At 35.7% G+C, this 26,736-nt stretch overlaps 2 protein-coding genes across 3 annotated transcripts; both read left to right on the forward strand.

The window, feature by feature from the left end:
* Window positions 1-1,066: 1,066 nt before the first annotated feature.
* LOC142624026 (uncharacterized) lies at window positions 1,067-7,660 on the forward strand. 2 transcript variants are annotated; one of them, XM_075797526.1, is made up of 7 exons: window positions 1,067-1,599; window positions 2,563-2,665; window positions 2,774-3,642; window positions 3,762-3,864; window positions 3,984-4,783; window positions 7,023-7,121; window positions 7,241-7,660. In XM_075797526.1, the coding sequence occupies exons 1-7, from the start codon at window positions 1,231-1,233 to the stop codon at window positions 7,319-7,321; spliced, it is 2,424 nt and encodes an 807-aa protein (XP_075653641.1). In that variant the 5' UTR covers window positions 1,067-1,230; the 3' UTR covers window positions 7,322-7,660. The 2 variants fall into 2 exon arrangements, with proteins under 2 accessions (XP_075653641.1, XP_075653642.1); XM_075797527.1 differs by having other exon boundaries at window positions 3,993-4,783.
* A 10,766-nt stretch (window positions 7,661-18,426) lies between these two features.
* LOC142626258 (phloretin 4'-O-glucosyltransferase-like) lies at window positions 18,427-19,913 on the forward strand. Its single transcript, XM_075800060.1, has one exon. It carries the CDS (start codon window positions 18,477-18,479, stop codon window positions 19,836-19,838), a length of 1,362 nt encoding a protein of 453 aa, XP_075656175.1. The 5' UTR covers window positions 18,427-18,476; the 3' UTR covers window positions 19,839-19,913.
* Window positions 19,914-26,736: the final 6,823 nt, after the last annotated feature.

Here is a 26,736-nt window from a genome sequence, read left to right on the forward strand (position 1 = left end):
TTGGATACTTTATTGTTAAAGTTTTAGTTTGGTGGATTTTATAAGCAAGATTTGATAGTTTGATTCTTATTTGTGGATATTTAATTACGCTTTGTTCTATTATAACAAATGTTTATTATTTATAAGACAAGTCGTGCATCTAAATCCTTGATATGGGTATGGGGTGTCATATAATGAGTAAAGACTCATTAGTTAATCTAGTTAAACGAGTCTTAATGGGTAAATCCACTAGATACCAACCGGGTACACATCTTTCATTTATTTTATTTTTATCAATTCTAAAATTTAATTTAAAACATTAAAAGGAAAAAAAAAAAAAACCATCCCTAGTTCTAATATAGTTAAACAAGTCTTAACTAGGGCTCTGCTTGTTTCAACAATGATATTTTATAGAAAATGAGTCATTTTCCAAAAAGCATTTTCTATAAAATTATCTCATTTTTTAATGTTCAGTAATAACTTTAAATAAGTTGAAAAACAACCTTTTAACTTCCCTTATTTAGCTTGTTGTGAGATAAAATTGTTTTCCAAACAAATTTAATGGAAATAAATCTTTAAAAATAAGTCATACTTTTTATATTGATCAAAGATAGTTTTTTCTTTTACTCATCTTTTTTTATGCTACCAAACATCGGAAAACGACAAAGACTATTTTTATACAAGGTTTTCCATCGAAACAAATGAAGCGTAGGTACCAATGATACTATTAAGGGGTTAAAGTGTAATTTTTTAAAATAAAATTGCTAAAATTAATACTTTTTATATATATATATATACACATTTAAAAAAAAAAAAAAATTGGGGAGTCCAAGCTTGGTTCGTCCTGCCCCTAAATTATAAAAGTGAACAATGAGTATTTAATTTGTATTTTTGTGAGAATTAGAATTTAATTTATATTTAAATAAACAATAAATGAAAAAATCGATAATTATGTACCGACCATTTATGATCCAGACCCGACTCAAAACCCAACTATCCCGCCCAGTTGCCATTCTTACTCAAATACCCGCGCAATATTTATTCATTTATGGGTTGGGATCAACAAATTGGCAGGCACGATCTTTCATTTTCCCGCCAAAAAAAAAAAAATCGCTTTTTTTAACCCGAACTCAAAACTTTTCCCGCCATTGTTTTTGTTTAAAGAAAAAGAAATAAAGAAGCTGAAGCTAGGTGTCTCTAATCTAAGACTAAGAGAGTTTAGTAAAGTTTTGGGAAAATCAATCAGCAGCGATGGACCGGAACGAAACCTCGAGGAAGCGCAAGAAGCATCTCCCAAACCCTATCTTCACACGCAGCAGCAGATCTCAGATCCACGAACACGAACACGAAGACGACGCCGATGCCGATGATCTCCGTATCCTGATCAAAGATCTCCGCACTAAACGGGTCTTCTCCCCCGACGCTTCTGCTTTATGCAATCTCAATTTGGAGCCTGATTTGGGAATTTCTTATGAAACCCAGAGCCAGAAGGACGATTTGCCTGAACCTGAGGTCGAGGTGTCACTGTCAGGTATTACTATTAGAGAGATTCCTCCTCCTGGAATCGACAAGTGCTTAGGAGCAGCCAACATTCACAACAATGTCTCAACTACCAAATCGGTAAGATTAGACTCACTGTAGTGGTTCTTATTAGCATTGTCTTATGTATAAATTGTACAAATCATATAACTAATATTCTTCTTCTTGATATAAAGATAACAATTTCAGGAATATAAATTTATAAAAACTAACATTAAATTAGGTACTAAATAGAGACTGAAGAACATTAGATTCTCATACTAAACAGCTACGTTGGAAGCCATTGATGAGTTTGGAAGCTCTGATGCCATATAAAATTGAGAGCAATTCTAAATAGGAAAAAGATTTTTATTGATCACAGAAATATCTAGAAGCTCTTAAATGATTTACAAGCCCTACTCTTCTTTTATATACACGCAGCAGAGAGAGAGAGGGAAGAAAAACTAACTAACTAGCAAAGCTAACTAATCACAGATCAACACGTGTTAGCGTTACATCAATGCAAATCTAACACTTGTCAGCTGTACATTTAGTCTAACGGTTCTGTTACTTCAATCTAGATCTTTTCCTTTTGATCAAAACAGTGTCGTTTTCATCTCCCTGTAATTCTTGACATGCTCTGTTTCTGCTACCCGAGACTTCATCTGGATGCTTCAAAAAATTCTTTGAATGAAGAACTAACAGAGGGAATACAATTGCAGGTAAGAATAGAGAGGAAAACGACACCAGGAAAATGTAGTCGAGAGCAAGAGATAGAGTACTTAGTTAAGAGGTAGAACGGTTGATTTGCTGGGCCTTTTTAAGGAACAATACTTATTATTCATTTTAATAAAAACACAACCAAACAATTGAACTTACAAATAACTATTATATTACAGGGTCTTTTTTGTGTGTGTGTGTGTGTGTGTGTGTGGAAAATGCGTGTTGTGTATTTTGGCTAGGTAGGCTACATCTATATGACAATTGAGAGTACTACTAGATTAATTATTTGTTTGAGTCATTATGATTTATGCTAATGTGAGATGGCGTGGGATTTTTGAATAGGTTCTCAAACCATGTTTTAGGCGGAAACTGTTCAAAACTCCAGGTTCAGTTAGTTATAAAAGATTTCTTCCTTATCTGATGGATATCACAAAAGACAATCCATGTGAGTTGTAACTCCTTTGTTGTGTCTGCTTTTTCTTTTCTTACATTTAAAATTGAATACGATGATTTTTCTCTTCGAGCTGACAATTCTACTAATCGATTTCTACAGATACTCCAGAAAATAGTCAGTGCTCAAAACTGGACAAGGGGTTGGGACAAAAGCAGCTGCTTCAACCGAAGTTAGCTTCTAAGGGTCAAGAAGTTTTCATGGATGTGTCTAACATCAATAGTTGTCCAATAGATTGTAAAAATGGTGAATCTGGTAACTCGCCAACATCTGTACTAATTTCTGCCAACGAGTCATCAAATGGTAACGTCGTACATTCTACATCAGCTGAACACTATTCTGAATCGTTAATGTCATTTCATTCGAAAAAATTTGTCGATGATAAGGAGCTGTCTGTTAATAGACAAGTTCAGAAATTTGAGTTGGATAATAAGAATTGCACAAAGCCCTATACATCTTCGGTTTTGGAGGATGACACAAAGGGCCAAAGTGATGATAGAGAAACTGAGAAAACTGAATGTCTATATGTTTGTGAAGATCAAGACGTTGATGCTGTAAACCCTGAGTTGTCTTTCATTACGGATGGGTGTCATTCAGGGATAGATCGTGGAGTTGGTCTGCACAATGATGATCTGAAGCAGTTTGAGACTAGAGGGATGAAGAAAGCTAATAATGTGTATCCTTATAAAGCTCAGAATTTGAGTCCTAATTTTTCTGAAGCAGAGAATAGTGAATCATTCAATTTAAAAAAGAGTGGCGATAATGGTAGTCAGGTTCTAAATCAAGTTGATAATTCAAATGAAGAATTCATTGAGTTGACACCACCAGATGCAGAAGAAAATGGAGGTGGTAGAGTAGAATTTATTCAGAAGAGTACAGATAGCCTTGGGAAGCCATTAAATGGAACTAACACCAGAGATGTTCTCTGTGCCAGTGATAAGAGAAACTACTCCCATTCTAAAAGCAAAGAGGTAAAAAACTATTAATTTTCTGTATCTTAAAGAGACTGGCAAGTAATATAATTTTGTAAGTGATATATATACCTTGCTCATTTCTTCTCATTCAAGATGGGCTTGTTATTCCAAAACAGGTTCTAAATCCATGTTCGAGACTGAAGTTATACAAAAGTCCAGGCTCTTTCAGCTACAGAAGATTGCTTCCATTTCTAATGGATATCAAAAAAGAAAATTCTTGTGAGTCATGTTGCCTTCAGTATGACGCCCATAAATACACACACACACACATATATAATGGCTTGAGGGGATACTCCTGTACACTAGTAGTAGAAAACTAACCATTTTCCAATTTCAAGTTCTTCTAGGTGCTTCAGGGAATGGTCATCAATCAAAACTTGAGAAGGGTTTGAAAGTACTGTTTGCATCACATGTCACTTCTGACTTTCAAGAGAAGCCAATTGATAATTCAAACGGTTACAAATTTCATGAAGGGCATCATACTACAAATTGTGGAACTCTGCCAATGACTGCATTGACTTCTGCCCGTGAATCATCTAATGATGATGAATCAGGGCGTTCTCCTCAGGATATTTCTAAATTCACAATATCACTTGATTCACAAAAGGAACATCACTTGCAAGATAGATATAGTCAATTGGTGACTTCCCCTAGCAAAGAATGTTCTGTACATGAAATTGATCCACAAGTTGCTGCACTTTGTCCTCCTGTCAGCCAAGAAGCTTTGTCTTGGGAAGAAGGTACAACTTTGGCCTCTCGACGAGTCTCTGTTGACAATGAGGCAGACTGCCCCAGTTCATTTACAAAATCTTCTAATGCGGCAAAGCCAGTTGAGGGATACAACTTGTCTCAAATTACACCTCAACTTGAAGCCTCAGCTCCTTCAGGAGTTCATGGCACTGCACACAAAAAGGGGATTCTTAAAAGAAATCCACGAGGATGCAGAGGGCTCTGTACTTGTTTGAATTGTGCTTCTTTTCGTCTCCATGCAGAGAGAGCATTTGAGTTCTCCAAAAATCAGATGCAAGATGCTGAAGAGGTGGCCTTTGATTTGATTAAGGAACTATCATACCTTAGGAATATGATGGAGAAATCTGCTGATGGTTTCAATGATCATTCTGTTTTTAAAGTCAATCAGGTGAGCATTGCAACTGAAGTAGCAACTTTCTGATTTTCTCTTGTTTTGGTTTGATTTCATTGTCCGTAGTTTTATAAATAATAATCTATATATATATATATATATATATATATATAAAAGCTGAAACATAGCATTTATTGTTACTATGCTTATATTGTGCTACCTTATCTGCCATGTCATTGATTACGTAATCATTCTTTTTCTTATTTAATTTTTATTCCTAAATTTTGTTGACAATATTAAATATATAAATATTTTTTTTGAGAATATTATATATATAAATTGACTTTACACATGTATTTTGAGTGGTTTTAACTTTGCATTTACACATTCATCTACTTTAGATTAGATGCTATAATTAAGCAATAAAATCAATGGAGTCTTTGATAGTTGTATAAGAGATCTGAGATTTAATTCCTGTCTATACCAAAAAACTGATTGGTGTTTTGGTCTGATGATAAAGAGTTATCATTAGAACGGATGTCATATGTTGAAATTCTCTATAAAAAAAATGAAGAATCTAAAATAAAAAACAATGTCTATACATATCTATCTATACTATATAATAATGGAAGATTTAAAATAAAATTTACAAAAGCTCTTTTTGTGTCATGTCAATAGCAGTCTTTTTTAATTTTTTGCAATTTTTACTTTTTTTAACCTTTCATCTTTTTCAACTACTGTCTTCTTAGTTCAACTTTTCATCTTCTCCAATCATTAACTTCTTAAATTTTTCATTTGATTTCTTTTATAAATTTTTAAATTTTCTCCTTTATATCTTCATATTTTCATAAATTCTTTGATTTCACTTTTTTGAACCTTTCATCTACTTTCACTTTTCTAACCTTTCATCTTCATATATTCTACAGTTTTACTTTTTGAACCTTTCATTTGCTTTTACTCTTCCTCTTTTAACTTGATTTTCTTATAAATTTCTTTTACTTCATTTCCAACTCTCCCCCCTATTTCTTCCAAGTTGTTCACTGCAAAAAAATGTCAATTCTCTCTCTCTCTCTCTCTCTCTCCAATTTTGTCTCTTTTGATGCTTTTTTTATTATTTATTGTTTCAACCACTTTTTCCCCCTAATGGTTATTTTTGTTATTGTTGATTTAATATGTCACTCTTTTTGGTAAATTTGTATTGACTTTTATGCATATTTAGGTATTTTGGTATTCCAATTCTCGATCAAAAAAAATTTTTTTTTTTTTTTTAAAGTGTTTCAATTAGATGTTAAATTATGAGACTTTACTAAGTTTTGTTTATTTTTAAATAATTTTGTGTGAACAAAACTGTAGTTTTTGTAGAGAAAGTACTTTTAATAATTGTATTAGAAATATTCTATAGTGCCACTTATTTAGATAAAAGCAAAGGTTAATCAAATGAAAATAATTGAATGAGTGGCATATTTTAGCTCTTGCAATTGTATTTTCATTATTATTTTTGTTACTGTTGTTATCATTAATTATTATAATGATGCACATAGAAACTTAATTATGAAATTTTGCTAATAATTGTTTATTCTATAATCTTTTTGAGTGGACAAATTAATCATTGTTAAGCAATGATTGATATGACATTTTGCAAAATGATGATTGATGAGACATTCTTTTTTTTGCAAAGCATTTTCATATAGGTATGTATTGAGATAAGTAATTTATTCAAGAAGAGTGATGATGATTATTCTTTGTATACTTCAAAAGAGATAGATTGGTTTGGAAGTAAAGATAACATTAAAATAGGATGCTAGAAGTTGAATTTTTTTTTTTTTTTTGAGAAGTTGAAATTTATTAATGGTGGGAAAAAGCTATTGTCATAATTGGAAAATTTTAATCCACACTATATTCTATTACTAGCAAATTGGCTCATAATATGAATAGATAAAAATAATCTTAATATAATAAAATAAAATAAAAATAATTTTTTATTTGTAGGTAACAAAAAATTCATTACTTAAAAAAAAATAACCCTTGCTCTTTGTTGGTTTCGTATATATATATATAAAATTCTTAGTTAATAGTTTAACAAATTTAAAATGAAATTCTTTGGTGAGAAAACACTATGTTAGTCCTAATATATAATTTTATGAATATTTTAAAAAATAAATTATATATTACATTTTATTTAAAAATAATTAGATATTTCCGCGCATAAGAATAATAATAATAATCAGCCATATGCTATGTTTATTGACTTCAAAATTGTCATTCGAATTCTAAGATTGTGTTTCATTTAATTCAGGTGAAAGAAGCATGCAGGAGAGCATCAGAAGCAGAAGAACTAGCAAAAGACCGCATAGGCCAAATGAACTATGAGCTCGACATCCACTGCAGGATCACAGTGAGTATCACACTCTATCAAAGTGTTTCTAGCAATCTAGGCTTCTTTTGTTCATATTTTTCCCCTTGGGCTTTTAACGTTATATCACCAGTAAACTGATTTCAACTTACCTCTGTCAGTGCTTGCAGCCGCCAAGAGTTAGATTTGCCAATCATGTTGAAGAAAACGTCATTCCCAAGGCTGACATGCCAAGCAAATAGTATTTTACCACGTGTAAGATAAGAACATAGAGAATTGCGGTACTGTTCATTGTGAGCATATTTGGTTGGTCTTTGGCCACATCTCTGCATACACGGGAAGAGAAAATGGTTTTATGTTTTCAGAATGGTATTCTATATATATATATCTGAAAAAAAAAGACGGAAAATAAATTCTTTGTTGGACAGCATTTATATTTCCCATTGTTTGGGTTCAGCCTATTCTTTGAATTCAAGATGTGTGCAACTTCAATTTACTTTCAGGAGTGGTGCATAGGACTGTCTTTGTGACATTTATATGTGGAATATTATAATTGCTTTAATTTGAAAGATGAGTTTGAATTTTTGGAGTTTTTTCAGTATTCACAGGTCATTTTCTTTACCACCGCATATCTTTAGTGCGATGGTCACTCTATAAGTATAAGTACTTGTAGAGTGTAAGGGGTAAGGGTCGAAGTCGGGGTTCAAGTCTCTAGGAAAAAGCTTCACACAAATCATTTTCTTTTAATCTTAAATTGCAAATTGAACTAGATTACCGGATTTAGTAGGGAAATAAAGTATGAAATGTAGCAACTGACTGTCATAGTTGCCATAGACAACGGAGTAGATGACATGTAGAATTTCTGGAGTTAAAGCCTATATGCTTGGGCAATTCATTAGAATGAAAATCTTGTGGCTTACATTTAGTCACACTTCCTATAGTGAAGATAAGTTATCCTGTCAAGGTTAGTGCTTATAAATTACTATTACTACAATAATTGGTGGCATTATCATTAGTGAACCTGCATTTAATATAAGTTAATTAGGGAAGAATTTGAGAAAGGTCGAGTTTTACTATTTTAGTACTCATATATATCCCCCCCCCCCCCCCAAAAAAAAAAAAAAAAAACTATCATCTGGTTATAAGACCAGAGTAAAAGATACCCCATAGACTGCAGACTACTCTATTCTGATTGGAGTTGCAAAACCCTCCATTTCAAACTCAATTCTACCTTCTTCTTTCTCTATAATCTAATATGTCGCACAATGCTTTCCTCTAGTTTAGCTTTCCCTTGATGGATTATAACATTTCTACGTTGTCATATTATATGGTAGATGGTAACCCACAAAACAAATCTACATATTAAAGACTTCAAACGTGTCCTTTTCAATTGATTTCCCCCACTAATTATTTTTAATGTTATGAACCATAAAAATAAAAGATAACTTAGTTGATTCGAGGTGACTAGCCTCTGAACTTGAGAACTTGAGAGGAAGAATATACTTTTTGGGTTAATTTTTTACTTGACTTTTCATTAATTTTTCAAATAGCAAAAACTAAAATCCTAAACACTTCTAAAAAATAGGAACCAAATCCTATTTAAATTTAAATTTATTTGAATTCAACTCATGAACTTTTTTTTAATTTAACTTGAATTGATCCTTATCTTATGTTGTCTGATTTCCGAACATAACAGTTCCCAAGTGGATGTTCTAATGCACCTTTGAGTGGGATGTTTCTAACGCACCTTTGAGTGGGATGGTTTGTAACACTTTGTGGGTGGAATTCAACTCTGCAGTGTTTGGTTGCAGGGGTGCCAATGGTAGCGTTTTCACAATGGACATATCAAGAGACAAATGCGAAGTTGATTGAAGATGTGTTGAAGACATATATGAAGGAGATAGTAAATAATGATGGGATTTTAGAAGGTGATGAGATTAAGAGGTGCTTGGAATTGATTGTGGGAGATGGAGAGAGAGGGAAAGAAATGAGGACTGCCATGAAATGGAAGGAGTTGGCTAAAGACGATGGTTCTTCGATTTTGCTTTGTTTACCCCCCTAAACTTGAAATTGTTGCATTTGCATTGTGATGAATTAAGATCTGTTAATTTTGAGGTTAATTTCTTATTGTATTAGTTAATAATTTTTATATTCATGGGAATTGAATTAAGGACTTCACTTTATAATATTTGATTTAATTTTCATTAAATTTATTGACAATTGTGTTTTTATGGGTTAGATCAATGACAGTAGAAGATTTCCAAAGAATAGTGATAAAACTGAAGGTTTATTTATCCACAACATATAAAATCTGTTATTCTTAGCATAATCCAATTGGTTTTAGTTTAGTTCAAACTTTAAGAGTGTAAATTTAACAATTAAAACTTTTTAAATTATATTGTGACATGTCCAAACCTAAAAAGTGATAGGTACTCACTCAATTGTCCTCAATTGTAAGCAACAGTAGTTGGCAGTGGCAACAGTTAGTTATTAGTGATTGAGTTAGTTAGGAAGTTGAGTTAGTTATGGGTATTGGGGTTAGTTGCTGAAATAGTGGAGTCAGTTGGAGTTAGTTACTACTGATATGAATTGTATAAAAAGGTTAAGTTGTGATTGTAGAGATATGCATAATCTGATTGTGATTTCATTACTGTCTTCCTCTCTCAATATATCTCTCTCCATCTTTTTCTTAAGGAGGTCTAGATCCCCTCGAAGAGATCTACCACAATTCCTTAACACCACCAAACTCTTTAGGTTCTTAACATTTTTTGTACCAAAGTATTGATCCATCCTTACCACCATGGCTGAAACTCGTGCTCAATCTCAAAACACATAAAAGATTGTAGCTATATCTAAAGCCTCATGGCACAATGAACAAACTTTGCAAGAGATTCAAAGGCAATTGCAAACCATTAATGTGGTCATGCAAAGAATGGTTAAAGCTGAAGAAAAGAAACAACAGAGTTTAAATTCAAGCTCTAGAGCTATCTTGGTTAACAACAAATTGGGGAATTCAGAATCTTCTTTGATGAATTTTATTAAGAATTTGAAATTAGAGTTTCCTTGATTTCAAGGGGAAGACCCTACTTGCAATTCTTTTTTTACAATCATACTCTAAAGCATCAACAGGCGATGATGGCTTCATATCACCTTGATGGGGAGGCCTTGATTTGGTTTTAGAAAGCAAAGCAAGCGGGTGGATTTGCGAGTTGGGAGGTCTTTATTCAAGCTTTACAAACCATATTTGGAGTCACAACCTATGATGATCCTATGGAGGCCTTGACTCGTCTTAAACAAACTACCACAGTGGTAGCATACAAAGGTAATTTCGAAATATTTTTTAACAAAATTGTAGGCTTATCTGGGGCTCATAAATTGAGTTGCTTCTTGAGTGGCTTAAGGGATGAAATTAGATTACCTGTAAGAATGCTAGTACCTAAGACCCTAATGAGGCATCTAGGTTAGCTAAGATTCAAGAGAAGTACTTGTTGAGTTGCAAGAAAGGTTCAAGGGGGTAGTTGATAATGGAAGACCCTCAATTCTGGGTTTGCCTAAGTCTGAGGGTAAGGTTAAACCTAGGATCAAACTTCCTTTGCAGAGGTTAACTATTTCTCAAATGGAGGAAAGAAGGAAGTTAGGCCTTTGTTATAACTGTGATGAAAAATGGCAGAGTGGTCATAGGTGTGAGGGAGACAAGTTGTTCTTGTTGGAAGAATTACCTCTAAAAATTGAGCAGAAGCCTTAGAGGATGCAATTGGCTAAGATAGATGATGATGGAGTGGTGATTAAACAGCATGAGAAGCAAGAAGAGAATAGTGGTGTTGCTGAAATTACCTTATATGCTTTATTTGGTAATCCATCTTCCACAGCCATGAGAGTTAAGGGAAGAATTAATAATCATGATGTAGTTTCACTTTTAGACTCAGGTAGTGCTTATAATTTCATTGATGTTGCTATATTACCATTCTTAAAATTGCCCTTTGATTCTTCTCAGTTGTTGGATGTTAAGGTTGCTGATGGTACTGTCATTAAAACCCTTAGGGTCTGTCATGCAGTGATTCTTTTGATGCAAAGGCATAGGTTTACTATTGATTCTAATGTTTTGCACTTGGTAGGCTGTTAGGTAGTGTTGGGAACTCAATGGTGTGCACTTTGGGGGTAATTAGCTGGGACTTCCAACTATTGACCATGGTGTTTTGCCATTTGGGTAAAAGGGTGTTCTTGCAAGGGGTAAAACCTACTGGTTCTTCCTTCCAAAAAGCTGATAGGTTCTTCAATGGCTTAAATAGGAAGGGACTAGTCTTTTAAATCACTAATGTCACACTTGCTGCTGCATCACAGTCACCATTCCCAACAACTCTCTCTGACTTATTAGATGAGTATTCTAAGGTCTTTGAGGTCCCATCTAGCTGACCACCATTCTGAGGACATGAGCATGGTATTACACTTAAGGGAGGAACACAACCAGTATGTGAAAGGCCCTAAAGGTACCCCTATTTCTAGAAATTGAAAAAATTGTTAAGGAATTGCTAGGCATGGGGTCTATACAACCTAATCAGAGTCCTTTTTCTTCACCAGTTTTGCTAGTAAGGAAGGCAGATGGTAGTTGGAGGATATGTATAGACTATAGGGCTTTTAAGAAAGCCACTGTTAAGGACAAATTTCCAATTCCTGTTATGGATGAGTTATCGGATGAATTAGCTGGTGCATCCATCTTTTCTAAGTTGGACCTTAGGTCTGGTTATCACCAAATAAGGATAAAGCCTAAGGATGTTCCTAAGATAGATTTTAGGACACATGAGGGTCACTGTGAATTTCTAGTGATGCCCTTTGGGTTGACCAATGCTCCCTCTACTTTCCAGGCATTGATGAATGCTTTTTTCAAGCTTTATTTGAGAAAATTTGTTTTGGTTTTCTTTGATGACATCTTAGTCTTTAGCTCTTCTTTATCTGCTCATTTGACTCACTGAAGGATTGTGTTGGATGCGTTACTTCTTCATCAGCTGTATGCTAAGAAGTTAAAGTGTGTGTTTGGTTGTTTTGAAGTGGAGTACTTAGGGCACATCATCTCAGGCAATGATGTTCAAGCTGATCCTAAAAAGACCTCTGTTATGTAGCAGTGGACTGTCCCTACTTTTGTCAAGGCCTTGAGGAGCTTCTTAGGACTCACAAGCTACTACAGGAAGTTTATTAGGGGTTATGGTTCCCTTACCCAACCCTTGAATAATCTTCTTAAGAAGGATTCATTCCACTGGATTGATAAGGATCAACAAACATTCAATAGTCTTAAGGAAGCAGTATCTCATCCCTCAGTCTTGGCCCTCCTTGATTTTTCACAACCCTTTATTATTGAATGTGATACATCTGGTTCTAGATTGAGAGCTATTTTGATGCAGCACAACAGGCCCATTGCATTTCATAGCCAAGCCTTGAAAGGGAAGCATCTTCATCTATTTGCTTATGAAACTAAATTGCTGGCCTTAGCTACTGGCAGTGAGGAAATGAAGGCCTTACTTGGTGGGAAAACCTTTTGTGGTGAGGACTGACCATCAAAGTCTGAAGTTTTTACTTGAGCAAATAATTGCAACACCCGCACAACAGAAGTGGTTGGCCAAGTTGTTAGGTTATCTATTTGTGGGGGAGCACAAGAAATGAGTAGATAACAAGGTTGCTGATGCCCTTTCTAGACAATTTGAATCCATTCCTAAATCTGATTCTGACCAATTGGGTGGTAAAGGTGTTCTTGAGGGATGTTTGTGCTTTTTGTCAATTCCAAATTCATCTTGGTTGCTCATTCTCAAGGACAACTACTCCTCAGATGTTGAGATTCAACATATCATTCAATCAATCAAGTCTGGTATGGTCCCAAAAGGTTTCACTTTCCAAAATGATTTGCTTTTCTACAAGGGAAGGTTCTATCTGGGTTCTACTTGTCCTCTAAAAGCACAGGTTTTTATCATGTGCATAATAGCTTCTTAGCTAGTCACTCTGGCTTTCTTATGTCCTATCAAATAGCTAAGAGGGAATTCTTTTGGCATGGCATGAAAATTGACCTCAAACAATTTGTTAGGGAGTGTGATATCTACCAGAGGGTGAAGTTAGAAACTTCTGCTCTTGCTGGGTTGCTTCAACCTTGCCCATTCCTACCACTCCTTGGATTGATATCAGTCTTGATTTTGTAGAAAGCCTTCCCAAATCACAGGGCTTTGAAGTCATCCTAGTGGTGGTGGATAGGTTGACAAAATTTGTTCATTTTGTGCCTAAAATTGCATCTCTATACATGCAACATATCTTCAAACTTCATGGTATGCCTATTTCTATGATAAGTGACAGGGATGCCATTTTCACCTCTCTTTTCTAGACTGAGTTGTTTAGATTACAAGGTACTACTCTGGCCATGTCCACTGCATACCATCCTTCATCTGATGGCCAAATTGAGGTGGTGAATAGGAGTTTGGAGCAATACTTGTGAGCTTTTACTTGTGACAGACCTAATCAGTGGGCTAAATGGCTTTCTCTAGCCGAGTTTTGGTTCATCACCAACTTTCACATCAGTCTGAAGCTCACTCCCTTTGAGGCACTCTATGGTTTTCCACCTCCTAAACTACAAGCTTATATACTTGGTACCACTTGGGTGGATGCTCTTGACTCCTTACTTAGTCAAAGATAGGAGGTTTTGGCTACTCTCAGGGGTCACCTTTTGGCTGCACAGGAAAGAACAAAGTTTTATGCAGATAAACATAGGGTTGCAAGATCATTTCAGCTTGGTGATTAGGTGTATCTTAGACTGCTACCGTACAAGTAGAGGACCCTAGCTTATAATGGTAAATGGAAGCTTTTTCACCTAGGTTTTTTAGCCCTTTTAGGTGATTCAACAAATTGGCCAAGTATCTTACAAATTGGCCTTGCCACCAGAATCTAAACTCCATCCTGTTTTTCATTTTTCCTGCCTCAAGTTGAAGTTGGGTAAGCATGTCACTCCTCTTCCTACACTACCACTAAGGGATGATACAGGACAACTTTGCTTTAAGCTTATTGCAGTTTTGCAGACTAGGACAAAGACCTTGAGATCTCGTGATGTTACTAAGGTGTTAGTTCAGTGGTCAGGTTCAACTATAGAAGAGGCTACTTGGGACTCCTTGCACTAGCTCCAGCTTTCCTTTCCTCACCTTGTGGGTAAGGTTCTTTGAATGGGAGGGGTAATGACAGATACTCAGTCAATTGTACTCAATTGTAAGCAACGACAGTTGGCTGTGGCAATAGTTAGTTACTAGTGATTGAGTTAGTTAAGAAGTTGAGTTAGTTACAGGTATTGGGGTTAGTTGCTGAAATAGTGGAGTCAATTGGAGTTAGTTACTACTGATATGAATTGTATAAAAGGGTCAAGGTGTGATTGTAGAGATATGCATAATACTATCTTCCTCTCTCAATATATCTTTCTCCATCTTCTTCTTGAGGAGGTCCATAGCTCTGCTCTGAGCCCATTGCAGTTTTGTAGACTAGGACAAAAACCTTGAGATCTCGTGATGTTACAGAGGTATTAGTTCAGTGGTCAGGTTCAACCATAGAAGAGGCTACTTGGGAGTCCCTACACCAGCTCTAGCTTTCCTTTCCTCACCTTGTGGGCAAGGTGCTTTTGAGTGGGAAGGGTAATGATAGGTACTCACTCAATTGTACTCAATTGTAAGCAACAACATTTGGTAGTGGCAACGATTAATTACTAGTGATTGAGTTAGTTAGGAAGTTGAGTTGGTTCCGGGTATTGGGGTTAGTTGCTAAAATAGTGGAGTCAGTTACTACTGATATGAATTGTATAAAAAGGTGTAGATGCTCATTTTTGGGAAGCCCAGTAGGAAGAAAAAGCCCAACAATGTGGGCAGAAGAGAGTTAGAAATTGGATAGAAAAGCCATTAGGCCCAAGCGGCAGGAATAATGGATCATAGGTTCATAAAACAAACAAATGGACTTTGAGGAAGCAAACAGGCCTAAAAAGGCATGGAAAGAGAGAAGTAGCAAACCCATGGGCAATATTTGATGTAGAAAAGTGAGAATGGGCCATAACAGCCACAGTAGTCCCGGAGTAATGCAAGTAAAGAAAGTAAGAGGTAATAGAGAGTCCATAAGCCCCAAGGATGAAGGATAGAGTAATTGGGGTAGGGAAGCTCAAGGAGTTAGTAAAAGCCCATGGGAAATGCAGTGTTAGAAAGGGTCAAGGATGCCCAAAGAAAGTAAATGGGCCAAGGATGCTTAAAGGGAAATAAATGGGACACAGGAGCCCGCAAGTAATAAAAAGCCCAATAAGCATACTAGGTCATCAAAAAGAAATAAGCGGCAGACCCAAAGAAGCCCAGCAGGTTCGGGTTAAATAACATCACAGTAGGAATAGCAGAATGAGGCGGCAGGAAGTGATAGCAAGACCACGGAAAAAAGCAAAAGAGTGGCCTAAAGGAGGGAAAACCCACAGTTAAGCAAAGCTCAACTCCCTAAAAGGAGCAAGCCAATAAGGAATGAGAAAACAGGAAACAGCTCACGCTACAAGAAGTCAAAGATAGATGGTAGAATGTGCAGACAGGCCTTCAGACCGCGGCAAACGCATGAGCAGCAAGCCGGTTTTGGATGAGTATTGAAGTGAAGCACGCGCAAGGCCCAGACACCACCAGCTCGTACCCAGCTAATACAGGAAGTGGTGGGTCATTGGTCAAAGGTAAGAGGGTATGGTCTGGCGGTGGGAAGAGGGGAAAACCTATTTTGAGGTTCCTGCTCAAGCTCTTTTGGGGGAAGTGTCCTGCTGGGATGACATACCGCCCAAAAGAAGCAAGGATGAGTTGGAACCACTAGGTGCATGCTATGAGGGATGGAGACAGAGAGCACCCATGCCGTGGCAGGTAAGAATGCCACGACAAGCAAACAAACAAAATAGTCCTCTTCGTCTAGTGATGCGGAGTGGCGTGGCTAGCACAGGTAAGTGGTGCTGGATGAGCAACTAACTAATTAGTAATGGTCGGCAAGGACACCTACACCAGACAAAGGTGGTTAAGGGCTAAAATAGTAAAATCTAGTCACGACAGGTGTTATATAAAGGGCCCTTGCCGTGCATAAGAGGGGGATGAACACAGTAATAGTAACCTCTAAGGAGAGAATCACAACAACTAAGCAAATAGTGAGACATAAAACAAAAAGAAAATAAAGAAAGAATTAGAGAGAATAGGAAAAACAAAAGGGAGAGAATAGAATGACAGACATGCACCAGATAGGTTGATTCCCTCTCTCCCTCTAAAGGCCATGCTCTCTGCTAAAGGCAAAGGATTCCTCTGTGCACAAGTCATTTAGGCCCATTCCCTCAAAGCAGTTAATTTCTTCCCGAAGAGATTATTCCCAGTGAGGAAATGACTTCCTTCTTGACTTAGACTCTGTAACATGACTTGACACGGTAAACTGACATTTCTCTTTGATTCAATAATCTTATTACTATCCTTTTTCCCATTTAGTTCTGTCGTTTTATGTATGAGGATTCTTTTTGTTACCTCCTTTATTTATTCTGTCTAAATAGTGAACACATTTCTTTTGTTGTCTTTATTATATCTATCTGCCGTAATTTCTCACAGCAGCTCTGCCTACCATGGCCACGTGATCAAAAGTCTTGACAAATGGGGTATAGTTTGTGCACAAGCCGGATCAAGGTAGGTTGCAATTGGACCGGTCCTAACTCCCTAATTCAAAACACTTTAGGCCTAGTACGGCAAAAGGCAGCCTAGCCCAATGTTACAAAAAAGGCCCACCACAAAAGGTTAAGTTGTGATTGTAGAGATATGCATAATTTGATTGTGATTTCATTACTGTCTTCCTCTTCCAATATATCTCTCTCCATCTTCTTCTTAAGGAGGTCCAAATCCCCTTGAAGAGATCTACCACAATTCCTTAACACCACCAAACTCTCTAGGTTCTTAACATTGAGAATAAATGGGAAATGAAAAATTGTATTGAAGAAACTAACCTTTCTTTAAGTTGGCAAATCAATAGCCTTAGCAGCAGTTTGGAAGGTAAATACTAAATATGGACATGTTTGTTCCACAGTCACCTAGCCCTCTTCTCTTATTTTGTGGTCTATTTTATACTCCACTAATCACAATTGGCGTATTTTTTTTTCTTTATAAAATAACTAAAGAATAAAATTTTAAAAAATAAATAAAAACATGGAAAATTATGATTGGTTGAGCCTAAAGGGGAAATCAATAAGTGGGATAGAGTCATAAAAGGTTTTGTTCCTTTTATGCCAATCTAAAATAAAATAGATCTATAACTATTACATTAGAAAGAAATTGCTTGTACTTTACTATCTAATGTTGTGTTTATTTTGATAATATATTTTTTCCAAGCATAAAACATATTCACCTAAAATTATTTTCTGGAAAGTAATTTAATTTTTAGAGTTAATTTGCATTCATAAAATGCTTCGAAAAAAAAAAAAAAAAAACTCCAGAGTATGGTTCCTATGAAAAATAATGACGAAAAAGCGTCAGTACCAACAAGTTCACAAGATCATAATCATCAGAATCAAAATCAAAATCACAAAATTAGCTCCACATAGCTTAGCCACACAAAACCAAAATCAAAATCACAAAATCAACCCTTGTACCCATCTGAGAGAGAGAGAGAGAGAGAGAGAGAGGTGGGTCACGACATTTTTGGTGTTACTACTACCAGTCCCACCATAGCTCATGATGGTGGTGCAACCATGGTTTTGTGTACCATGGTGCATCTTGATCCTTCTTTATACCCATCTCCTTTTAACTCCTCATGTCGAGTACACAATTCTTCCAACCCTAAGATCTTGAAAACAAACCTCACATTATTTTTTCAGTCATTCTCTCTCTAACCCACTTTTAAGTATGTTTGCAGTATCTAAAATGTTGTAGTAAAGAAAATTTGACAACCAATTTTTTAGATAATTACATTATGAAAATTCTTTTATCACTGACTTAACCTTCAGATGGTCTTTGACTGATATTCAACTAGTACTCTCCGTAGGTTCTTTGTTTCTTATTGTTCTTCATATACTTTAATTAATGCGTGTGTGGACGATCAATTCATTAACGATTTTGTGCATCATCAATTATATTATTATTTTTTCAATGAATAACCAACACGATATAATATAATTAGCCACGTCATAAAAAGAGGTTGTAGAAGCTTGTGGAATTCTTTGGTCACCGCCAGCTGGTTTCTTGTCCTCTCATTCTAATGAAAACAAAAACACAAGAAATCCCAAGTAACCAAGCCCCCAGCTCTTGCATTGAAAGTTATCAATTTCTCTCTATTATTTATATCTCTCTCACGAGCTAAACACGACTCTCTCTACTCTCTACTCTAGCTCCACCACCACCTAAAATCCAGAATATGTTGCAGCAACAAGAACAACAACGCCACTTCCTCCTCATGACATTTCCCGCACAAGGCCATATCAACCCTGCCCTCCAATTCGCAGAGAGCCTCATTCGCATGGGAGCTCATGTCACTTGTGTCACCTGTGTTAGCACTCACCGTCGCATGATCAAAAGCCCTCCTCCAAAAGGCCTGTCTTTTGCCATCTTCTCTGATGGCTATGACGACGGAGTTAAACCCGGGGATGACGACCAGCACCATTTTATACAGCTCAAGCGCAATGGCTCCAAAACTCTCACTGACCTTATTGTATCCAACGCCAACCAGGGACGTCCCTTTACCTGTTTAGTCTACACAATGCTCATACCTTGGGCTGCTGACGTTGCGCGTGAGATTCACCTTCCTTCCGTGCTTCTTTGGATTCAGCCAGCCATGGTTTTCGACATATATTACTACTACTTCAATGGTTTTGCCGATGTTATCAGGAACAACCCCTCATGTTCAATACAATTACCGGGTCTACCATTGCTCACTAGCCGTGAACTTCCCTCTTTCTTGCTTGCTTCAAACCCGTACCCTTCTGCTGTTCCAACATTTGAAGCCCATTTTGAAGCACTTGAAAAAGAGAACCACCCAAGACCAAGAGTTCTAGTGAATACTTTTGATGCACTAGAACCCGAGGCGTTGAAGGCAATTGAAAAGCTTAATTTGGTTGCAGTTGGACCACTAGTTCCATATGCTTTTTTGGATGGTTCCAAGGACTACTACTTCGAATGGCTTAACTCTAAGCCAGAATCATCGGTAATTTATGTTTCATTTGGGAGCTTATCGGTGTTAAAGAAGCAACAAATGGAGGAAGTTGCACGCGGATTGTTGGAGAGCGGGCGACCCTTCTTGTGGGTCATAAGAACTAAGGAAAATGGAGAAGAAGAAGAAGAAGAAGAGAAGTTGAGTCGTAGAGAGGAATTGGAACAAATGGGAATGATAGTGCCGTGGTGTTCACAAATGGAGGTTTTGTCGCATCCTTCGTTGGGTTGCTTTGTTACACATTGTGGGTGGAATTCAAGTTTGGAGAGTTTAGTTTCAGGAGTGCCTGTGGTAATGTTTCCACAGTGGTCGGATCAAGGGACGAATGCAAAGCTGATACAAGATGTGTGGAAGACGGGAGTGAGGGTGATGGCAAATAAGGATGGGATTGTTGAAGGTGACGAGATTAAGAGGTGCTTGGAATTGGTTATTGGAGATGGAGAGAGAGGGAAAGAAATGAGAAGGAATGCCAAGAAATGGAAAGAGTTAGCTAAGGAATCTGCAAACGAAGGTGGTTCTTCCTATAACAATCTTAAAGCTTTTGTAGATGAGTTTGGAAAAGGGTGTTAAAGCTAAAAAGCTTCGGAGAAGCTAGGGAGGTGAGGTTCGTTCATGGTTGATTAATCTTGTTTTTCAGTTTTGTCTTATTGCCCTCTTTCTTATTTTTCTTTTCTTTTTTTGTTGTATTTATGAAGTCTTATGACACGTAGAGTAGACGTTAAGGCATTATAATATAATAGTTGTTTTTATGATTTAATTATTAAATAATTTGATGATATTTTTATGGTATGAAATAGTCACTCTTTATAAATAATTATTTTTTAATATTAAGAATAATTTTTCATCTGTTATAAGAAATTAATATATTTTTAAATAAATAAAATTTTCATATGTACATCATATTTATGGAAATAAAAAATCAGAAAAAATAATTAATTATTCTTTTAAATTTAAAAAATATTATTTTTTTAGAAAAATATAATTATATAATTAAAATATTTCCTAAAATATATCTTATGTTTAATTGAGAGTGCTTTCATTTTATTATCTTCAAGATTTTATTATTATGTTGTTATTAAGTAAATAAATAGTAACAAGTATCAAATTACAACTTTTTTTTTATTTTTTTTGTAATATATATAATTACTATTATAGTTTATAAAATTTACCCTTAATTAGCTTAAATTGTAAAAGTTTTTGCTCGGTAGATTTAAGTTATTTAATAAGAAAAAATCTCTAACCACCAAAATTTTTATAATTTTTTGTTACAGCTATGACGTTAGAGTAAAATTGGTGAAAAAAAAGTAGTAAATTTATATATAAATAATAATTAACTATTCACTTTCTATTCATTTTGGTTGTATTTATGAAGTCTTATGACACGTAGAGTAGACAGTAACGCATTATAATATAACTATTCACTCTCTACGAGGATGAAATTAAAAAAAAAAAAAAAAGGAATAATTTGCGGTCAAAAATTAAAGAAGACAGGAACTTTAGCAGTAGCAGCCATAATGATAAATGGCAGTGGTCCTGTCCTGTCACGTACCTAGCTGTGAGACTACTGCTTGATGTAGCTGCCACGTTAAGTGATAATTCCAAGTAGGGTTGAGTTAACGAGTACTGTGCCCGTTAAGCATATTTTTTCTCGACACTATTAGGGTGTTTAGATCCGTCGTTTGTGCGTCTACGTTTTTGTTTTTTTGTTTTTTTTTTTATTACCCAGCAGTTTATTTTGACTTTTCAGCCATGAACAGTGCACAAATGTACTGTTCATGAGTCCTACAAATTTCACTTTTTAACAACTTTTTCATTAAAAATGGGTCCTACAAAACTATTCATATATTTAAAAATTATTTTGCTACAGTGTTTTCAGTTTTCAGTTTTCAGTTTTAGCAAAATAAATTCTATCCAAACGGACCTTATATTTGTCTTTTTTTTTTTCAATTTATATTACTTTTTTAGTGTTGCAAGTACTATTTCAGATTTTTTTTGACTTTTTCTAACAAATATATTGTCTTTTTTGCCCTTAACCAGCACCTAGCGGTGCTGGTTAACATTCTCCAAGCCGTGCTGGCTTAATGTTATAAGCAATTGATACAATTGCCTAAGGCTCCAAGAAAAATATCACTATGGTCACGCTTAGATAGAAGATGCCAACTCAAGTCAACTCCCTCTACTCATTTTTCTTCTAGCGGAAAAAAAAAAAAAAAACTCCAAAATTTAACTAATAGGGTTATTTCTTTCATTATAATAATAACTAGTCGCTAATCGGTGCAATGCATGAAAATACTTTGCATAAATGTATAATGTATCATGTATAAGATTCAAAGTTGAAATTATTAAAGCATAATGAAAATATTTGATCAGACAACAGAGAAATATAAGAGAAAGATATGGCTACTGTCAAAAGACTAATCCATGACTATATAGTTGACAAATTCAGTTATAGCAAAAAATGAACCCAAAAAATTTACATGTTAAAACTTTCAAGAAGCTAAAAAAAAAAATAAATAAAGAATTTGAATATTCCGAGCCTAAAAATTACACAACAAAGAAATATAGAGAAATGTGAGTTACCTTCAAAAGAATAATTTATGGATATAGTTGTTGAAATCTATTAAACAATTTCTGATTTTGCAAAAAAATAAAGGTGAGAAATCAAAGAATCAGATGTTAAAATTTCCAAAAGTCCAAAAAAATAATAATAAATTAGATGATTCAGAGCCTAGAAATTATTGAAACAAAACAAAAGAATATATGACTTCACAACAGAGAAATATAACAAAAATATTGGTTATCCCTAGTGATTGTGGTAGCAAGAGAACAATATCAAAGATGTGTTTGTTTTCTTAGTTGTTTAGAGACTTTTGCTTTGTAGGGGATTAACACGAAATTCCCAACTTGTGAGAAACAAAAAATAGAGAAAACGCATACCAAAGAAAAAATAATCACATGCACAAGACAGTATTTACGTGGTTCGGCAATTTGCCTACGTCCACAAAGTTGCAGGAATTTCACTATTATCAGGGGAAAAAAATACAAAGTGCGGCTATAGTTTTTCAGTCTCTCATAAACAACAACAGAAACCCTAATCACCAAAACAACATTTTTTCTATATCATGTGCACAAGATTCATAATGGACTAAGCCTCTGCTCCATGGACTAAGTCTCAAAAAATCTCCCATTAAAAACCACACAACATTATTCGGGTCGGGTCGGATTGGGTCGTCAACCGGATCAAACACAATTAGACTACACAAAGCCCAACAAATCTCCCACTTGGAGACTAGTTCAATCACTAACATCAGCCACTATCTTCCAAAACAATCCCTCATTCTTACAACTCATCCTCCTGTCCTCAAGCTAGAAGACCAACTGAAGCTGCGCACAGCTTCAGCTTCTCAATAGTGACACCCTTAGTCAACATGTCTGTCGGGTTCTTAGATCCACAAATCTTCTCAAGTATTACCAGCTTATCTTCAACAGGGTACCGAATAAAGTGGTATTTTGTCTGTATATGCTTCTACTTTGAATGAAAAGCTGAATTTTTAGCAAGAAAAATTGTACTTTGACTGTCACTATGTAGAATGCCCATCTCTAGCTTCTTACCCAATTCATCTAAGAAGTTATGTAGCCAAATCATCTCATTTCCAGTTTCAGTTGCTGCAACATACTCAACTTCTTTAATGGACAAAGTAACAATCTTTTTTAAATTTGAAGCCCAAGATATAGCTGTACCACCTAGAGTAAATACAAACCTAGTAGTACTCTTTCTACTATCAATATCACCAGCAAAATCAGCATCTACATAACCCTGCAGTTTCAAACTTGCACCTGTGAAGCAAAGACATGTATCTGATGAACCCCTCAGATATCTCAGAATCCACTTGACTGCCTCTCAATGTTGTTTTCCTGGCCTACTCATGAATCTGCTCACAACTTTCACTGAATGTGCAATGTCTGGCCTTGTACACACCATAGCATACATCAAGCTACCAATAGCTGAGGCATAAGGCACCTTGCTCATATAGTCCCTTTCTTCTTCTGTCTTCGGTGACTGTTCTTTGCTTAGTTTGAAATGACTACCCAAGGGTGTGCTCATTGGTTTAGCTTCATTCATGTTGAATCTGCTGAGAATTTTCTTCACATATTCTGACTGTGAAAGCTTCAATGTACCATTAGCCTTGTCTCTAATGATTCTCATACCAAGGATTTGCTTTGCAACTCCCAAATCCTTCATTGCAAATTGTTTTGACAATTGCTCCTTCAGATTATTAATCTTCTCAATGCTAGACCCTGCAATGAGCATATCATCCACATACAACAGTAAAATGATGTAAGAATTGTCAAAAACTTAATATAGCAACAGTGATCAGCTTCACATCTCTTGAACCCAATTCTATGCATAAAACTGTTAAATTTCTTGTACTACTGTCTAAGAGCTTGTTTTAGGCCATACAAGCTCTTTCTCAGTTTGCAGACTAGATTTTCTTATCCCTGAACAATGAACCCTTTTGGCTGAATCATGTAACTTTCTTCCTCCAAGTCACCATGAAGGAATGTCGTCTTCACATATAATTGCTTAAGATGTAATTTTTCTGCAACCACCATTCCTAGTACCAGTCTAATTGTTGACATCTTCACAACTAGAGAAAATATCTCTGAGTAGTCAATGCCCTTCTTCTGTTGGAACCCTTTAACAACTAATTTAGCCTTGTAACATTTGCTACCATCAAGCTCATTCTTTATTCAGTATACCCACTTGTTGTGCAAAGCCTTCTTTCCTACTGGCAATTCAGTTAGTTCCCATCTCTGATTCCTCAACAAAGAATCCATCTCATCCTTCATGACTAACTCCCACTTGCTTGAATTCTCATCTTGGAAGGCTACATCATAACACTCTAGCTCACCACTATCAGTCAACAGGAGGTAATTTAGAGCGGGTGAATAACGTTGTGGAGGTCTAATGGTCCTGGAAGATTTGCAGACTTCAGCTACAGGTGTACTCTGATCTACTTGTGAATCTACATTCTCCTTATCTTCTTCACCCACTTTCTAGACGATGGATATATTCCACCGAGGAACTAGATGAGGCGGTAGTTACCAGAGAAGAGGAATGTCTCACGCCAAGTCCTTTTACAACACTGGACTTGTTCTTAAAAACCAAGTTTGAGATCTCCTCTTGTGTAAAGGGAATTGTATTAGGATCTTGACGATGATCCTCTTGCACTTTGATAATAGTTTCCTATCATTTGAAAGAGAGAAAGAAACAAACAATTACAACATTAATAGTACATATGTTATAGGTTTACAAACATGATAGGGATGGAATGATACACATACATATGTCACTTCATCCTCTTGGTGTATCCACATATTTGTCTTTGGACTGAAATGACCATCTTTGAAGATTTTTGCCAATTCAAGAACTTGACCGCCATTATTATTTGTTTGATTGATTAACATTCGAGTGTTAGATAGATATAGTTAATTAATCACAACATGTAATATACTAAGGTTTAAGAAAATGAAAAAATACGCACCTCCTCATCAACCCTAATAGCAAATGCCTTTGTCCCGCATCTATGTTTGCCTGAATTTTTTCCCTATTTTTCAGAGTTTTTTAAAAAAAATTATTTTTCCCTAATTTTTTCTAATAAAGAACATTCAAGATATTTGTTAGGACATATGTGAATCATGTTAGGAACATATGTCATTTAGAATTGACTAATTTTTTGACAAAACACACTTTACTTGTAATTAGGTAGATATAGGATGTGTTTAATACTTCAAGGAACAAGATTCAAGTCCAAGTATTGAAGCTATGCAAATCTGTCCAAGAAACAAGTGAAGAAGTGTTGGATCTTAAAACTTGACAGCTGATGCTCAACGGCTGCTTTAGCCTAATGCTCAACGGCTGCTTTAGCCTGATGCTCAACAGCTACTCGATAGATACCCTATCTATCAAGATTTATGAAAATCAATTTTTAGATCTGATTTCACTCCAATCCGTGTGTACATGTTTAAGGGCCGTCAAAGGTTGCGTGAGTGTAGAGCAAAATCTTGTTCACGCAAATTGTGACCGGAGACAGAATTTGCCCTAGTTCATCTTTCTCTTGAAGAAGTTACTGTGTTTGTACGCAGTTGGGTTTTATGACCAAGGAGCTTCGTGATCTTTATCTTGTTGATGAATTGAAGAACTTTGCAACAAACATCTTTCTCAAGTTAGTGATTAAGTCGCATACTAGGATACGCGCATTGATTGGTTAGTTACGTACTTGTAGTCGTGCATTAAAAAGTAGAAATTGTCACTACAGAACAAGTCCAATTGTGTATTGGGGTAAGGGTTCAACTGTAGGTTGGTATAACGTACTGGGATTCCTTTACTTGTAATTGCTTGTTGTGATAATAGTAGATTCTCGGGAGTAATGACCTTAAAATCACCCGGTGGAGTTTTTGCCTTGGAGGTTTTCCCCATTTGGAAACAAATCACCGTGCCAACCTTATTTTTCATTGTATATTAACTTGGTTGGTGATTTGTTTATGCTACCACGCGATTTGCATGTTAATTGGATTAATTAATTAACTTGGCTAATTAATCGGTTAATTTATCACAAGGGGTCAATATATTCTTGGCCTATCAAGTGGTATCAGAGCAAGCATACTCTAATTTAGTTTTAATCTTTACTGTGTGATCCATTAGCCCTTGTTTTTCATGAATAGATGACAGTCTCTTATTATACCTCCTTTATTTGATGGCATTAACTATGCATACTAGAAAGTACACATGAGAGTTTTCTTGTTGTCTTTAGATGAAAAAGTGTGACAAGCTATGGAGATAGGCTAGACCAAGTCAAAGGAAGCACCGGCCGATTTGGATGATGCGAAGATCAAGGCAGCTAACTTCAACAGCATGGCATTGAATGCATTATTCAGTGCGGTCACGAATGAGGAGTTTAAGAAAATAGTCTCTACTAAAACTGTCAAGGAAGCATGGACCATCCTTTAGACTACCTATGAAGGAATGAAGGATGTCAAGGATTCGAAACTTTAGAGGCTCACTACAAGTTTCAAAGAGATCAAGATGGAAGAGGATGAGTCGTTTGATGAGTTCTATGCCAAGCTCAAGGATATAGTGAACTCAGCTTTTAATCTTGGGGAAACCATTCCTGAACCCAAGATTGTTAGAAAGATTCTCAAATCTCTACCCGTGAGATTTCATTCCAAGATCACCGTAATTGAGGAGTCAAAGGACATTGACAAAATTCATTTGACAAAGCTAGTTGGCAATCTGCAGATCTATGAGTTGGGTTTGACAAAAATCGGGAAACTGAGTAAGGGTAAGAGCATGACACTGAACGCCAAGAGCAGTGACATGGATAAGTCTTTAGACGATGAAGATTCTAAAATTAAGTCCTACATCACAAGACAATTCAAGAAGTTCATGAAGAATGCTAATGAGAAG

The sequence above is a fragment of the Castanea sativa genome, chromosome 2 (genome assembly GCF_040712315.1).
Source record: "Castanea sativa cultivar Marrone di Chiusa Pesio chromosome 2, ASM4071231v1".
NCBI lineage: Eukaryota > Viridiplantae > Streptophyta > Magnoliopsida > Fagales > Fagaceae > Castanea > Castanea sativa.

Bases quoted from the DNA above. Each gene is read 5' to 3' on its own strand.
- LOC142624026 (XM_075797526.1), top strand. From the start codon at position 1,231: ATGGACCGGAACGAAACCTCGAGGAAGCGCAAGAAGCATCTCCCAAAC. The intron at 2,666-2,773 runs GTGAGTTGTAAC...CGATTTCTACAG, and splicing joins TATCACAAAAGACAATCCAT to ATACTCCAGAAAATAGTCAG. The intron at 3,865-3,983 runs GTGAGTCATGTT...TCCAATTTCAAG, and splicing joins TATCAAAAAAGAAAATTCTT to TTCTTCTAGGTGCTTCAGGG.
- LOC142626258 (XM_075800060.1), top strand. From the start codon at position 18,477: ATGTTGCAGCAACAAGAACAACAACGCCACTTCCTCCTCATGACATTT.